This window comes from Lipophrys pholis, assembly GCF_963383615.2.
Source record: "Lipophrys pholis genome assembly, chromosome: 17".
NCBI lineage: Eukaryota > Metazoa > Chordata > Actinopteri > Blenniiformes > Blenniidae > Lipophrys > Lipophrys pholis.
The window spans coordinates 7,863,183-7,880,230 of record NC_137643.1 but is presented as its reverse complement, the minus strand read 5'-3'; the positions used below and the strand labels follow the sequence as shown (position 1 = coordinate 7,880,230).

Below are 17,048 nucleotides of genomic sequence, written 5' to 3'. Positions count from 1 at the left end.
TGCAGATCTGCCATTGTTTTGACAGGAAAAATAAACTTTTATTCAGTACAGTATTCACATCTGAGGGGAATACACCCATGACAAATAGTGTTTAGAAGAGCTGAGAAAAATATTCACGAGTCAAAACAAGCAATGTCTTGATAGCAGTAGTTTTAAGCTGCATTGACAGGTAGAATTTAAATGTGGTTAATAACTTCGGAGTTTGTGTGGTCGCAGTTGAGACTGAACAGTCGAAAACCAACAACACAAGCAGATGTGTCAGTTTACTCTTAATACAACTGTAACTTTGCTGGAAGCAAGAAACAATGAGCTAAGGAAGCTGTTCGTGCAAACCCGGTTCATCACACGATCTGTGTCCAGCTGTACTAAATAGATGAGGCAATTATTTTCAACAGTTGTATAACATTACATTGGGCAGAACAGAACATAACATGCACGTATATCAAATTTAACAAGCACACTTGACTGAACTGTTGTGAATGGCAACATCTGCAAGGAGGACAAGATTCAATCATAATCAATTATGTATGTGACCATATTGTTGAATATAAACTGAATTCTCCTTCTGGCATCATATCATATCTGCAGATCAGTTTGGAGCAAGGCCTGCTATGTTTATTATTAGTTATCTCTACGTTCTGCTTGAGACAAAAGAAAACTTGGAGCCCCTAATAATAACAGTCTTGATAAATTGTGTGGTCATGAGAAACAATTATTCAGTTAGCTTGTTTGCAAGAAAAATGTAAACATATGCAGTCACATGTAATTTGTCTAGATAATTGAATATAAATCGATTAAGATTCCCCCTGGTCACCTCCAGACATGTCCAACTGGAAGAAAGCTGTGGAGTCAGCTCGGGACCTGCCAGAGACATTCTACCTCTCAGTTGGTTTGAGAACGACGTGAGGACCCCTCGCATTGCGGGGGAGTCCATTTTCTATACCTGGTCTATTCCACCTTACACATTGGACGTGTTACTAAGACACAATTATACATATGCTTGATTTATAGACAGAAATGAACCTACCACCCAGACCAGGTTCTTCCTGCTGCGAGACAAGACTGCAAATAACGCCACCTCCGTGCTGTCCCGTTAATATATAATTCAGTGGAAATGATAGCTGGCGTGTTGGGTGGCAATAAATCCAACTGCAAATATTTTTGAGCGAGACTTGGCTTATTGCAGAGTAAACAGAGAGCATTGCAGCATGCAAATGCACTCCTTCGGCGAAGGTGTTTGTTTGTATGTGACTAGATTAAGTTTGACAAGTCTATCCATACGAAACTGGACTTCATCTCGCAGAGGAGCCGCCACTTTGTTGGTGGTTTCAAAGAGACGTTGAGTAGAGAACAGTTTTCAAAATTTATTTATCCCCAATTAATGGACAAGATGCACTCAGCTTGGCACTTGATGGAAAGTGACAGTGCTTTTTTCTTTTTTGAAGTGGACAGCTAAATGAGGCTGCAGCCTGTGCAAGCAGGCCTTGTATTTCTCTCTCGTTCCCGCTGCTCTTCATTTGTCCTCCGTCTCTCTCAGACTCTGTTTGACAGTTAGGCGTTGGATGTCAGAACTACGGCCACATTCCTTTTATGCGCTGCGTCCTGATCAGCGCTACACAAAGTCGGCAGACCTCACAGACACGGAGAAACCCGACCAGCCAAAGGCCCCAGATGACAAATACATATGTGCAGCCCATACGATGATGCAGAACTGCAGAAACACAGTCTGTATAATGGCAAATCGCACTTACACACAGATCATCAATCACACACGCACGCTCTGAAATTCACTTCGCACTGCCAAAGAGTGTCAGGGTAAGTGCAGTGCCAGCCATGCGCAACATTGCTGTCTTTCCCCCTGACTTATCCAACCCTTTTTCTTTCTTTTTTTTTCCCCTCGTTCTGAACTGTATGTGCTTCAAGTGTGCATTTGCCGAGGTGCATTGGCCCTGACATACTGGAGGTGAATCACTGAATTCCTCACCATTGCACCAGCCAGCCCTCCCTGGCACCGACTTTGAATAGAAACTCAGTGGACCTCTCAGAGCTAACCCATAACTATCTGCCCTCATCGGATAGGGGTGAATCAGTGCAGTGCGTGATACCCATCTCTCTGCTTGACATTAAAAACGCTCCGCGGATTCAGAGGGGGGAACATTATGTTGGTCTCATGGATTTGACTGGCGAGGCAGAATTTGAGACAGCGCTACTGTCGCCCTTGAGTTGCTCTTAATACTGTCTATCTTTTCATCCCTCTATCCCGTCTGCACTCCCTCTCTATACATCTCTTTTCTATACTCCTTTCTTTTTGGCTCTCTTCACCCCTCTTGCTTCTCTTTCTCTCCCTGTCTCTCCTCTCGCCGCTGCCCTTTCAGAGTAAAACTGCAGCTACTGTGCCAGTGCCAGTGCCAGCAAAAAAAGAAAGAAAAAAAAAACATGTAAAATTGCATTTTCTATTTAGGGTTGAATTTCATACATATAAGAGAGATATTGTTGCCAAGCCATTGTAAAGGAGATTGAGCAGCAGTATTTGTACTGTACGTTACGGGATATTATCTTGACAAATTTTGCAATAATGGCAAAAATACATTTTGAGTCAAAAGCTGCCATGCTTTGGTGGGCCGGCCTTATTAGCTCACTGTGTTTTTTTTAATTGGATTTCTAATCTTCTATGGCTTTTGTAAATAGAGTAAATATTCTGGAGAGGCACTTGTGTGTGAAGTGATCCATTTGTCTGCAAAGGCAAGTCAGGGAACCGTTGATAAATGAGCACAGTCCAACCATGGAGGAGAATGGACCTCCCATGAAGACATGACAAATACTGTTACATGCTTCATCTCGCGCTCTGATCCTCTCATACACACATATGTGCACTCACACAGACACAACCACAAATCCAACCTAATAATATGTTCCTTTATAAGGACGTGTTTGCGGTTTCCTCTTCAAAATGACATCATTAATATCAGCATTTTGTACACTGTATTACATAATGAACAGCTTGATCTCAGTTATAATCTGGTTGCCATTAAATGTTGCCGTGTGAATGTGAGTGTGTGATCATTAGTTTGCTGTGATCGGCTCGAGCACCCCACAACCCTGAACGGGATGAAGCAGCATAGAGAAGGAATGCACGTAGACATGTGTATAGACATAAATAATTGGTAGTGACTAGACTGTATGGTTTGTTACTGTTGTTAATTTCATATGTGGAATAAAAAAATTTCAATCAAAAAATACTAATTACCCAACCAACATATCAGCCAACCCATCCCCAAGTCAACCAACAAAGCAATTCACCAATCAATCAACCAGCAACTTACCAAACCAACCAATTCAACTATCCACACAACTTATCAAACAACCAACCTCATAACTAATCACCGAACAACAATCAATTTTTTTCAAGAAAAACAAAACATGGCCTAAACTAAGCATCTTATTAAAAAAAGAAATGTTATCTTTTATTTTTTTTTTTACAAGATATTACCGTCACCATTAGTTACACTTGATATCTAAAGTACACCGAGCCTTTAAATTATACCGACTTAGAATAATATAAGTTGAGGTGGCAATAAATGACATAAACTGTTGTAACATTGATGGAAAAAATACACAAGTTTGGAAAACATGCAAGATTAAGCAAGTTAGTATTCTGCTCTTGAGTCTTGGTCTGTGATATTAGTCCACGGCATGCCATACTCCATCTTTTAAAAATGACACATCACAGTAGTGAAAACACTCCTGTATACCTCAGCATGTAAATCAATCTGCATCCTCTGAGATATTAGAGAAGATGGACAGACAAATTAATCAATAAATGGAAGATGGCTGATCTGTCATCCCTCTCATTGTCAATTCATTGCAAAGGACGAGGAGACAGACAGAAGATAAAAATCATTGCCATGATGCCAGAGGTGAGACATCCTTCATCAGGATCAGTTCCCATTAGTTAATCTGTTGACATACAGTTTGTTGTCCGCTCAGTTGCTTCAATTTTGCAGTAATGGTTTTTCTTTCCCCCGTAGCTCTTTATTATGTTTTCAATTAACATTTCCCCCAACCATCAAAAAAGTGAGATTTAAAATGTCTGTGTGATGACAAAGTCCAAGATAAGCTGCTACACACATCACTGTCAACTTGTGAGTCTTCATTCATTGCTATTCAACTGGTGCAGCGCCTCGGTTAAAAGGAATGAAGGGTTCACATTCCCGCCTCAGTCTAAGGCACGCTGGGTCTTGCAGACAGACTAAGTTGTTAATAGTAGGACAGCCCCAGTAGTCTGTTAGCCCCAAGGAGGGATTCAAGCTGCAGATTAGAGTGAAAGACCCAGGATGCCGGCTCCCTTTTCTGGGCTTACATGAATAGAGAGGTGCCCGAGGGCATCTGGAAACTGTGGCCACAGTTGGTGAAATAAGACTTTTGGGCGACATTGTGAACTTCAGTTCACAACAAACCCAAACCATCGTAAATAAGTGCACATGCAGTCAAATTCGCATGAGAAATATAGAAACCCCACCCACAGCCGGACTACGTTTCACTGCAATAACAACAAAAAGTAGTTTTGTGGTTTCTACGGATACTGTTTCATTGCCCACCCCGTATAGCCTTCAGGTGCCCAAGGTATTATGGGGGTCCTTGGATTTCTGCCCCGTATATAGTTAACACTCAATCATCAGCAGATGTTTTATAACATAAGGTTTTCCGCACTAGAAATGTCTGACTGAATAGGCTTCGTTTATAACGTATGTTGAAAAATACCCGTGTAGTGCTCAAACTTTTATAGAATTACCCAAACCCCTGTAGCACGAAAGTATCCTCCAGTATTCACTTCACATTTGAACTGACACAAAGCACACAAACACATACACACCAGCATCAGTATCCAAACCACAGAACTTCACGTGGAGTAACCAACTGTCAAATACAGCCAGGAATGTGTTGAGTCAAGCGCGGGTCTTCTTTCATGTGAACGGCACAAGTGATGCTTTGTTGCTGTGCGAGGCTCAGGAGTACAGCCTGAGTCATTGTTTGATGTTTTTGAGGCTTTTAATGTGTCTTTTCTTTCTTTTTCCAGCCCATTTTCTCATTTCGCCTGACATGAAACACCTTCATTAAAAAAAATCCCTTCTCATGCTCGCCTCAACAAGCCGGTTGGGATGTAAATTGTTAGCACAGTCGACTACACTGGTTACAATAAGTAGATGTCTTCTTCCCAACAGTAATACGTTTGGTTAGGGAAGGTGTGTGAGCTTCCATTTTGGGGCCTCAAGCAATTTCATTTACAGCAAAGGAATGGCCTGAAGGTATTGCAATATCTACACCAGTGTAGATAGGCCATAATGTAGGATATCATCACCTGAAACGGTGATCAACATTGGCAAATGTTTAGCTGTAGGGATGATTGTGAGTGTGATACTCGTCAGTTCCAGACTGATCAGAATTGGACACTATAATGTTGATAATTTCTGCAGGTTACAAACTACAGAAAAAAAACTTTTCTGCTCCATTTTGTCAAATGTCACGGTGTGACACCAACACTGGTTATTATACAACCTTGTTATTTCTCTTTTTTTTTTAAGATGAGAGGCTGCTTTCAGTCTGATACTCGCTGCCTGGACATACTGCTGCACAGAACCTGTGCAGGTTTCAATCAGAAAGTAAATTACCCTAATAGCCTCCTGCACACTGAGGAGATCCTTCAGCCTTAATGGATCAGGCAGTAAAACAGCCGCCATTTGTAAGACCTTTATGTATTTTCCTCACCTATTTTACTGTTGTTATTTTCTGATCTGCCAATGGAGAAGCCATGTAGTGAATATGAGCTGATCCAAGTAAGTGTTTTGGTCGTTGGACTGTCAATAGTTACTTGTAATGAGCAGCCGTTAAAAACATTGTGGGTCGTAAGTTTTTTTTTTTACTAGATTTCTTATTTACTGTCCATTGTCTGTGGTCATTGAGTGTATATCAGTGTAGTTTACAACCATAGGAGCTGGTATCGCCTCCTCTGCTGTCTGGAGGAGGATCGATACAATCTTAAGCAAGATGGGCTACACACACACACACACACACACACACACACACACACACACACACACACACACACACACACACACACAATCTCCCTCACACTCTAAAACATGTGCAAACACTGAAGGACTCTGAACATCAGCTCACATATTCGTAAGAGATGCGTTTGCAGCGCCCATTAGCTTCCTCCTCCTTTTTTCTCTTTCTCATATACACAGAGGATGAATCAAAAGCATGTTTTTCCTATCTGTGTCAATCTCCGTATTTCCTTTTTTTTTCTCTCTCCAGCATGTCAATGGACAGACACTTTACCAGACAGACAGTGCAAAAGACACACACACACACACTAAAACCCCCTCTCTCACAGACACTCAGTCTCACAAACACAGAAAATCGAAATCACAAATCGGCTTAACTCTCCCTGACACGTCTGTGAATTAAGCCTTTCCGTTGCTCTCCTTTTCCCATTATACAGGCATTGTCAAAGGCTGAATCAGTAACAGGTAGCCCACAGCTCCTGCTGCTCCCCTCTCGCTCCTCTCTTTCTCTTTCCTTCGCCCTCACTTTCTCTCTGTGTTCATTAGCCATTTCTCTCTTGTTCCCTCTATTTCCTCTCCCTTTCACCTCCTCTAGTCACTTTAGTCTTCCCCATGACCTCCATCAGCTCCTTCCTTAATCATCTTCCTCCCGTCCTTGCAGCATGTTTCTGTCTCCTTTTCTCTTATTTGTCCATCACAGCCCGTGTTTGAATCACATTAAGCAATAAACATGGTAAAAAAAAAATTCCCATTATACTGCATGTGTGACTTATTTATCAGGTATAATCATTTAGTCACATTCCATCTAGATATCAGAAGTTATTTATGTATCGCACATATAAATTAAACATGCAGTGCTACCACTGCATGTTCTAAGAGAACCTGCGGTGGTTACAAAACCTCCAGACAGAAAAACATTTCAAATTCTGTAGGGGGGAAAAAACTGAATTTAATTTTTAACTAATGTAGAAATATGATAACACAACAGAGTGGGATCTGTTTGGATGGCCCACTTCCTGTATAACTACAAAGGGACTCATTCAAAGCAAACAAAAACCCAGCATTCTTCATTTGCGGCGATTCCACACTGACATCTTTAATTTCTCCTAATAAATCCTCTTCACATAAAATCTATCATTTAATGATTGGTGGGGCCCCATTTAGCAAATACATGATCACCAAACTGACTTTGCCCATTGTGGCTTTTGGAAAACAAAGTGATCCCAGTGTTCCACCCAGTTATTTAGCTTTTTACATGGAGCTGTAATTCCAGAAAGGATCACATGAAGCCTGCGTTCTGAGTCAGAGAGAGAGGGAGGAATGAGAGCGAGTTAGCTGGCTGACTTTTGATTGCAGGGAGTTGACAAGCAGAGCGATTCTGACAGGCTGTGTCTGCACAGTTTGTTCTCCAATAGGCCCACACAGAGTCACCAGTGGGCTGCGTGCATGCGCACGCTTGCACACGCACTCCATCGGATTTGCAGCTCGACGCCGGTGTTCTTCACACTTGTGCACGAAAGCTGGTGCACACAGTGTGTTGAAGGCTCACACTGAGGCACACTTACAGTATAGACACACACACACACACACACACACACACACACACACACACACACACACACACACACACACACACACACACACACACACACACACACACACACACACACACACACACACAGAGACACACAGAGTGAGAAGAGAGCTGAGCTGAACAGAGGAAAAGGAGTGACTTTTCGAGCGCGCCCCTCCCAAGGCTTCACTGCCGGGGAAAATGGAGCTATCATGACAAGAGATGAAAGAGCAACAATGGTTTCATCACTTCCCCTCATGTTTCACTGCACCGCGAAAAAGAAGCTCCCAACGTTCTCGCCCACCCGTTAGGGAAAACATGCAGTGCATTATTCCGAGAGAGGAGGCTGAGAAATGAGTGACAGTCAGCGAGGGAGGGATGGTGAGAAAACATCCTCTTGGAACAACCAGTCAACCACATAGAAACATGTTGTTGATTCATCAGCAGCGGATATTGATGGTTTTGATGGACCAAAGACAGAATATAGTGCGTATTGATCTTGAAAATGTCCCAGTGTTCTGTTGCTGTTTATTGACGCTGTCTCTCTTTTCTCTTCTGACTTGGCTGTCCTCACATTGCCGCTGGCTCGACCTTATTTTCTCTCTTCTTTCCTTTTTATTGCTTTCCTATTTTGGACGATTCCATCACTTTTACCTAACTTTTCATCTTTCTTCTCATTCTCACTTTCTGTCTCATTTCTGTAACCTTTGATAGCTTCAACACCCTTATGATCACCCTGCGATAGACTATCTCCAACTTAAAAAAATAAAAAAAATAGTGTATGTAAGTCAAAAGCTTGAGTTTTCATATAGACTGTGCAGACACAGTGCATATGTCACTTTGTCTCATTCTCACTAATGTGGCATTTCCAGAATATCTCAAGGTTATTTCCTAAGGTTTGGTACACAGGCCGTCTCAACTGGAGATTTGATGAGATTTTGGTTGGCCAAGCTTACAGGTCAAGTTCACCGAGACCTCAGATTTTCTTCAGAAAATCTTGAGGCAGTTTATCCAAGTCTGGCATTAAGCTTTCCCCGCATTCAAAGATACGCTGATTATGTTTGTATTGGCAATAAGGTTGAATTTGTTTAAATGCACTTTGCCATGTTTTAGAGATGCAGATGGAGATCTTGCTGCCTGGTTTTAATAAACTCCAAGGAAATAGTCCTACAAACAGCTGTACACAATAAACACAACATTTCACAACCTTTAAATAAAAAAGTGTTGCCTGTGAGGTTGATAACTTGTTTATATTAACATTTCAGTGTGACCCCTTAACATTGCATCTTCATTATTTATTCAGTCTTTGGCACAATTGCTTTCCTATACCTCAAGATGGTAATTTACTACCCAATTATTAAGTGGGTATCTCTTTAAAGGCCTGCAGTGATTCCCTCGGGTGTGGTACAAATGTTGATTCTGAAGAAAGGTCAGGTTAGGGTTTGTTTGAAAGGTCATGTCGCTCTGGCTTTATTTTTTTGTAAATACACTATATCAGTAGAGTCTGTGCCTAATGGCTTTGTTTACAACTCCTTAGTAGACTCTGATATTAGCTGTGGACAAACTTTAATGTCAAATACCACAATGATGCAGTGAGTATATTAGAGTATATTTCCTATGAAGCTTTTTTTTTTTCTGTTAATATCAATTATATGTGGAAAATGAAGACCTGCACCTCTTCATTTCGTGGCCTCCTTCTGTTCATTTGACCTTTTTTATGTTTTTCCGTCCTTCCTCAGGGTGCAGTGATCACGCCAGCCATGGACCACACTATGTCCATGCAGCCTGCCAGCATGATGGGCCCTCTCACCCAGCAGATGAACCATCTGTCCATGGGCACTACAGGAAGTGTGAGTCCTCCTCACACACCACCAACTTCTCACACGCGCTTTCAGTTGCCATGATTTCAGTTTCCCACTTGAAACAACCTGAACTTTGAACGAGAAATAAGAAATAAGAAATATTGAGAGACATCTACAACTGCTTCAAATTTAACGTTTTTCAGCTTTTTAGCTTCCAGATGTCGTATTTACAGCCTCAGAAAAAAAAAAAAAGATAAAACAACCTCATCTTCATCTGCATGTTTCTGTAGTTTAAGCCGTTTTCAGTATTTTCCGGCTCAACTGCCACTAATGTGCATACTGTTCCCTTTAACTGACATCCATCACTTTGTGTTGGAGGCCGGCTGTTTTGCTGTTATATCTCACCAGTGCGGAAATGTAACACAACCCAAAGTCGACATGTGGGGAAGCCGAAAATCAAATGTTAGCAAAGAAAGTGGCGGGTGTCCCTCGCAGTGTTTGTACGGGTCACGACGACCAAGCTGGAGCCTTTTTATCTTGGGAACATTGTTCGTGTTGTTCAGAAACGAAGTCCACACTGAGCAGGAGATGGATTTTACCATTTCCTTTCTAGAAAGCCTTCTTAGGCTGTCGCCACATGTGCTCAGCCATGGAGCTGCCGTATCATTTGTTTTAGACTGCATGCATTCACCGCCAGACAGCAAGAGAGCATATTTCCTCCCTGATCTTCCACATTAAACAGATTTCCTGTGAAGCTTAACAGTGTGACAGGGCTCTCTGTTCTCCACCTTCCTCACTTTCACCCTCTAATTTCTGTTTTTTTCTCACACTTTCTGTCTCCCCAACTCTCTAAATCACACATCAGATCTATCAGTCCAACAGTTTTCCTGATTCCACAAACTCACCTCTGGTCTCGCCCCTTACACCATGAACTCTCCCTTCCCTGTTTGCAGGATCAAGTCGACTTAGAGGTGTCACACAGTTCTGAAGCCTGACTTCCTGCCCTAACCCTGTTGCCCCGGGGCAGGCGAGCAGGCAGCTTTGCTCCAGCACTATGTTTGATCTCTCTGTGTGCACGATTGAAACAGTGCTAGCATTGTACAGTCGCCCATGTGTTTCCAGGTGAGCTGTCAGCGACTGTGACGCCATGTTGGCTCTGTCAGAAATGCCCCTTCCCTAATCTGCCCCAGCTGTGCTAACAGCCAGGATTAGAGACAGGCTAATCTATGATGATGGCTTCTGATGTTTGATGGGTTGTATTAGAGGAGAAAGTGGGTTAAGGAACTCTGTCTTGCCTTTTTTTCATTCCTGCGTTGCCCTCGCCACCTCTCCCCTTTCTGCCTGCTTAGCTTTCCCGAGGCCATGTGCTGTGTAGCATAACTTTTCTATGGTTGAGCGACGCACATGGCATGCCACACTTGATCTCTGATGGGAACTGAGACGTGCTTCCTGTAAAGCCGATTCTTACGCCAGATGTGAAACTCCCTTTATGCTGCTTGATTGGTGAAGGCCTGTTAGGAACCGGGATCTCTAACTATCCGTGTAGTAAACTGGACATGACACCGCATACTCTCAGTGCACATTCCTCAAGTTTACACACATGCGGCGAGGTTGTTTTGATTGCCCCTGGTGGCCACGTGACTCAACTGCTGCCACATGCGAGCACCTGCAACGAGCCGCATCTCCAGAGTCAACAACTTATCATGACCGCCTGGCCCGCAGGAGGAGGAGCCACACCTCAGAATACTCTTGGCTGTTCCAGGGCTCGCTGCGGCTGTTTGTGTATGGCTGTGGCTGCTTTCTCCTCTCCAAGAAAAGAACCAGATGTTCCCAGTCTGCCCAAGCTGTGACACTGGTGTGGTGACCAGAGCTTTCCGAGAATGCTGTTATTTTGCAGCATGGATCAGATCGTAGGGATAGGCCTCCAAAAAGGAGTGGTGAGGGAAAAAAAAAAAAAAAAGACCTCTCCTCATAACATGGAAGCATGGACCGGTGCCGCCTGATGGTCACTGCTTTGGAATTTAGTAGCTTCACCAGAGAATCTGTTTTCAACGCACCCAGCTCCGTTTGGTGTCTGTCTGGCTCCAGCAACTTGATTACAGAATGCTAAAGAACCTCAGGCCTGCTGTTTATGGATGGCACACATAAACATGCCATCCATGCTGCTCGATGATTTATTCTGCCGTGTTTGGTGCATATTGCTCAGTTACTGATTTATTCACCATCTCCAAGCTCTCGCCACTTAACAGAAGTCTATCTGTCATGCCTCGTGTGCCTGCTAGTTGCTGTACGTGTGTGGATGTGCATATGTTCACGGTGTCATTTTAGTATTTGTGTGTGCGTGTGTGTTTTTGTGTGTCAGCAACACGGTGTTTGACATGACAAGAGGTGACCTTCCTTCTGTGTTCTCCATCCTCTTCCTGTCACAGCATGTAGAACCCAGGTCTCTGTTGTCATGGTGACAGTGGTGATTGACAGCTCCCGTGTCCCTGGGAGACAGATTTGTATGAAGTGCTTTCCTCTATTATCCGGGCTGTTTCCTTTGGTTTTTCTTCGGGGCAGTTTAGAACTGTATGTTATTCGGCATCTCCATAAATGTACATGGCTATATTTACCCTTTAGCCACACTGAGGAGTTAACTGAGCGTGCAACTCTCTTCCATGTCGCCACGTTGAAGCAGCAGATGCACATGTTGATTCCTGAGTGATTCCTGGTCCCACTGAGCTGTCTGAGCCTTGCAGGGCCCAGAGGGTGATTGTGAGTGGAGGAACATCCCTTTTATGGCATTTTTAAATTTTACAATGCATTTTCAGTGCGCTTAAGAGCTTGTAGGCAGGGACTTTTATTCTTGAGCTTCTGAATATGAAGCACTACATTTAAAGTTTAAGTAAGATTCTTGGTTGTGTTTGCATAGACATCAGTATCACAGTTATGAGTCTAATCCAGTATATGACAGTTGAATGCAACACAGATTTCTGGTTATTCGAGTTTATGGTAACTTTGTTTGCTGGTGTACTACTTGGCCACGGCAATTTTAAAAGACAAAATCTGATTCAACTTGGGCGAGTGAAAGTATCTGATGCACAAGGGTTTGGCTAAAATCAACCTCCGTCATTCTTAATTTGGGATTTGTATTGGAAAAATTCTTGACACATTTGATTTAGAAGGCGAAGATTGTATAGTAATTTCCAAATTGTTCAGCAATGATCAGAAACTGATCCGAAATATTAACCAATGGAGCAGCGGCTGACGACATGTAGCCTCGATGGGTGTTTCCAAGAAGATGCAACATTTCTGTCGGAGCATCCATCCACACCTGTGAGGCGCAGGTCAAGGTTTCATCACAGCAGAGGAAACAACATTTCAAACCCCAATTCGTTCCCAGTGACAGACGCCAGTGTCACCTGTTTGAGTTTATGTGACATCATATGGCAAAGACCTTGCCTGTTCATGTTAACAGCAGCTGTTTGGAAAAAGAACATGACGCAGTTCGGTTTCCTTTTCAGTCCCTTTTGTCAAATCTTTTTTGTTCACTGTCTTAAAAAGACAACTGTGAATGTGTTTAATCGCCGGTCAGTTTTTACCTTTCTTTCAGACATCTTCTCTACTGCTCTGTGTGAATTAGGGGGAAAGTGAAAAACCCAGGAAAAATACTTAGAACATGCAAAGTTCTCACAGAAAGGCCCCCAGACCCAGACTCGAACTGTGGAATGTCTTGCTGTGAGAAGAGTGCTAACCACTCCTCCACCAAGCTGCTCTTCAAATTTCAAATTTATGCATTTGGCATCTGCCTGTTCTGCTTTTGCTTTGTTTTGATTGAAAAATAATTTTCTTTTTCATCGCTAATTACATAATCCTACAATGGTTTATTAATTTATTTTGTCACCTGTTTGTTTTATCTCGATTAGATCTCTCTTCCCTCCATTATTCTCTTGGACTAATCTACATTTCATTGGCGGTGTGGTTGCTTCTAACCTCTCCTGCTAAGTTGACTTAGTCACTTTGTATACTTGTATACATTTTACACATTCTGTTATAATGTACAAATTAAACATAATCTGGTTCGTTTCGATGTGCACTTTGCACGTTTTCTCTGAGCGTCCAGAGGTTTTTCTTTAGATATTCCGATTTCTAACCAATTTCCGATTTGCTTTCCGATTTCTGCCGATAGTCAGATCAGCTCCAGCTCCCTGCAACCATGAGTTGGATAAAGCTGTACAAACGATGGATGGATGGGATACTTAAAACCAGTTTATTACCAAGATACACAAGTTATAGTAAATGTACAGCCTGAGGTATGCTACACATTGGCGGTGTTGCCAGATGTATGTGCATCTGTACTCTCAGGTACTATTAGTTCTTCTGGTAGCTTTTCACTCCAGGCAGTGCCCCTAATAGCGAAATAGTAAATATTAGACGAGCAAAAGTTTGTATTGTAAAAGCCCGCTGAGAAAGAAGTGACTGATGTTGCCCGTGTAAATCTCTGCAGGCAGGGCCTTAAAAAAGCCTTGGGAGGAAGATATGAAGAGCTTTTGGTGGTGAAGTGGTACAGGGCTGTGATTCATAGCCGCTGGTGTGCTGCTCCAATAGTTCCTATCGTGTTGGAGCCCCACAGCTGGGATCAATAGTCATCAGAGCCCATCCCCCACGCTGTACTGCCATTAATAACCGACACTGAGTAGCTGGATGCTCCAGCCTTGACCAACTGTTATCCTTCACCTTGCAGATGATACAACAGAACAACATGTCACCTCAGACCAAGACGGATGTGGCAACTGAGTGACAGATGATTTATTCCAAACTTTTTGGCGATGTCCTGTGCCACAATCCTGCCATGTCAGAAATACAATTTATGGAGAAAATTATGTTAAAGCAAGCGAAATCCAGGACTCCAGCAGTTCATCTGTTGAACCACTAAACATAAATTATCCTATAAGTCATTGTGGCGGGGAGGTCCCAGCCACTCTGGTAGCACAGTACTTCTGTCTATGCTATGGATTTTCATCCTGGCATTGCTGCATTGCGGTGTGAATTTATACTGTAGTTATAGGAGTATGTCATAGAGAGTGATGGTAGAGAGGAGACTTAAGGAGTCTACTCACACCAGCCTCGTTAAGGAGCTATTCAGGCCTCCCGTTCATCAAACATACGCACACACCATCTGCTTCAGGCACAGGTGTGTGTGTGTGCATGTGCATAGATGTATATGTGTGATTGTGTGTGCGACCGCAAGAGTGAAACACCATTTATGGCCAATTAGGGATGCTTTATATTACCCAAACCTGTCCCCTGACTGTGGACAGGGAAGTATTAAAAGAGTTGAAATTGGACAAAAATCATCTTTATCACCATAGCAACCCAATTCACTGGAGCCGGGCTTGACATCCCTCTGACTTGCCTCAGCAGCGACTGCAGAAATATGCCTTTTCTCAACCTGCCACATTAAACGGGTTAACTAATGGTGATGTCAGGAGAAAAAAAAATCTTATCTTATTAAATTTTCTTGTTAAATCTAATTTAAATTCCTTCTGCAGTCCTGCGGAGAAATATAACATTTCAAATGGACATTCTCCCCATGACAGGGAGATTTTGATATTGCTAATTATCTCCTACTTCCATTCATTTGCTTTCATGTAGCCCTCACAGGTGAGCTTGCTGAATAAGTTAATGGGGAGGACAGGCAGAGGCCCAAAGTCCTGAGAAAAAATTGGTATGCATGGTTTCGATTCACCAGGGAGAAGGTCACTTCAACAATCTGATAGGCGCTTTTAGACGATAGCAGGTTGAAAGAGAGTGGGGGGGAGTGAAGGCGGGAGAGAGTGACAGGAAGGTGAGAAGGAAGAAGGGATGACACGGAGAGGTAATGTGGTAATGTGTCAGGAGGTCTGGATATGCCGCCTCACCCCGTCCCGAGTGTGACAGCCCCGGGGTGCGATAACCTTAAATTCACGTACTCAGACCCACACAGTTGCACATACGAACGCACACTAACATCCATCCCAGGGCATCCTCCTGGCCATGTGTAGCAATGGTGGGGGAGTTAATCACCCATGTCCATGGCCTTTAGCTGCTCTCATTAGCGGTGAGCGGTGGAGCCGTACCCGATCCATTAGCAACGCTGCCGGTAATGACACTTCACCAGCACCGCCGGGCCCACGGCCAAGAAAGGCTTCGCAGCCCAGCGCAGCCCCTCCATTACTGCCTCATACTGCAAACTGCCGCCACGCTTTTTAGCACTGGCAGGGGGACTGAGAGGCAAAGGAAAAAATAAAACAGAAAGAAAGGGATTGTACTTCCCTTTTTCCTCGGTCCGGAAGAGCAGCAGGAAGACGAGGAGAGACGGGGAGGCAGCCTGGTGGCTTTTATCTGGGATCACATCCGCTGGCGCTGTACTGCAGCTTTATCGTTCCAAGCCTCTTTGTCTTTGTCTTGATTCCTCACACACACACACACACACACACACACACACACACACACACACACACACACACACACACACACACACGTATGTGCTCCACACACAGCTGCACATGGGAGATCTCATATGTGCACTTGCACAGTTGGACAGGCCAACAGTGGTAAGTCATGTTTTTATGCACAGGCATGTGCTAATTAAAAACAAGTACACGCACACACACACACACACACACACTCTGGTAAACCGTGCTCAGAGGGGTGCACATGTTCGCTACACACACACACAAAGAAACCACAGCAAGTTGGAGAAAAAAGGCTGGTGCAAAGTGCCGTGTCCTCATTCATATTGCATGTAAAAGCCCTCTGGCTGTCATGTAACCAAACCTGTGTCACATCTGTAAAATGGCCATCACGGAGCAAGCTCGCACCCAGTTAAAAGCCAGGACAGGCATGACTAAAGGAATATAGGCCACAGGCAACAGACCGCCTGCTTTTTCTTTCATGTCTCCCCCTCTCTCTTCCTCTCTCATTCTCACTCTCCTTCGTTCCCTTCAGCTTCACTTTTTTTTTTTTTTTTTAATTCATCTTCTCAGCTGTGGCCCAGTGCATTTGCTTTCCTGTGAAGTCTTGGTGGGACAGCAGGACATCTTTTCTTCCTCCTCCCTTCTCCCCAGTCTCCCTGACATGCTCTTTCCTGATCTGAGCTCCCCTGCATGCACACATATTCTCTTAGCGCCCTCCAAAGGCTGCCGAGGGCACAGCAGCTTCCCGTTCTCAACTGCTCTGGGAGAAATTACCCTGAATATTTCTTCCGGGGAGTTATAAATCAGGGTTTGATCTCTGAGAAGTGTTTTTAACTCTATGTGTGTCTTTTGCTTGCTATTTCAGTACATGACTGCTGCAGCCGCCGCCGCGCCTATGCAAGGGACCTACATTCCCCAGTACACTCCTGTGCCTCCAACAGCCGTCCCTGTTGAAGTAAGACCTGCACGCATGCACACGGTACTTACCCCCAATCAAAAGCCCGTCGATGGGAAGACATCATTACCACTAACAGCCCAATCACTTGCACCAAAAAAAACAGAAAAACAGTACTCCCTTAACCACCAGTAGACTGAAAGAGTCATTAAATAGACAGATCACATTTGAAGATGGCTGCAAATTGCCCTCACTCTTTCCAAACAAATG

The 17,048-nt window shown here is 43.5% G+C and overlaps 1 protein-coding gene across 7 annotated transcripts in view; it reads left to right on the top strand.

The window, feature by feature from the left end:
- The window catches only part of LOC308122773 (RNA-binding motif, single-stranded-interacting protein 3), a 291,407-nt gene that overhangs the window by 269,043 nt on the left and 5,316 nt on the right, over positions 1–17,048 (top strand). For all 7 annotated transcript variants that reach the window (XM_080484833.1, XM_080484834.1, XM_080484835.1 and 4 more), the window contains 2 exons: positions 9,381–9,491; positions 16,749–16,838. In XM_080484833.1, coding sequence (XP_080340959.1) covers positions 9,381–9,491; positions 16,749–16,838 — 201 coding nt within the window. The remainder of the gene's footprint in view (positions 1–9,380; positions 9,492–16,748; positions 16,839–17,048) is intronic.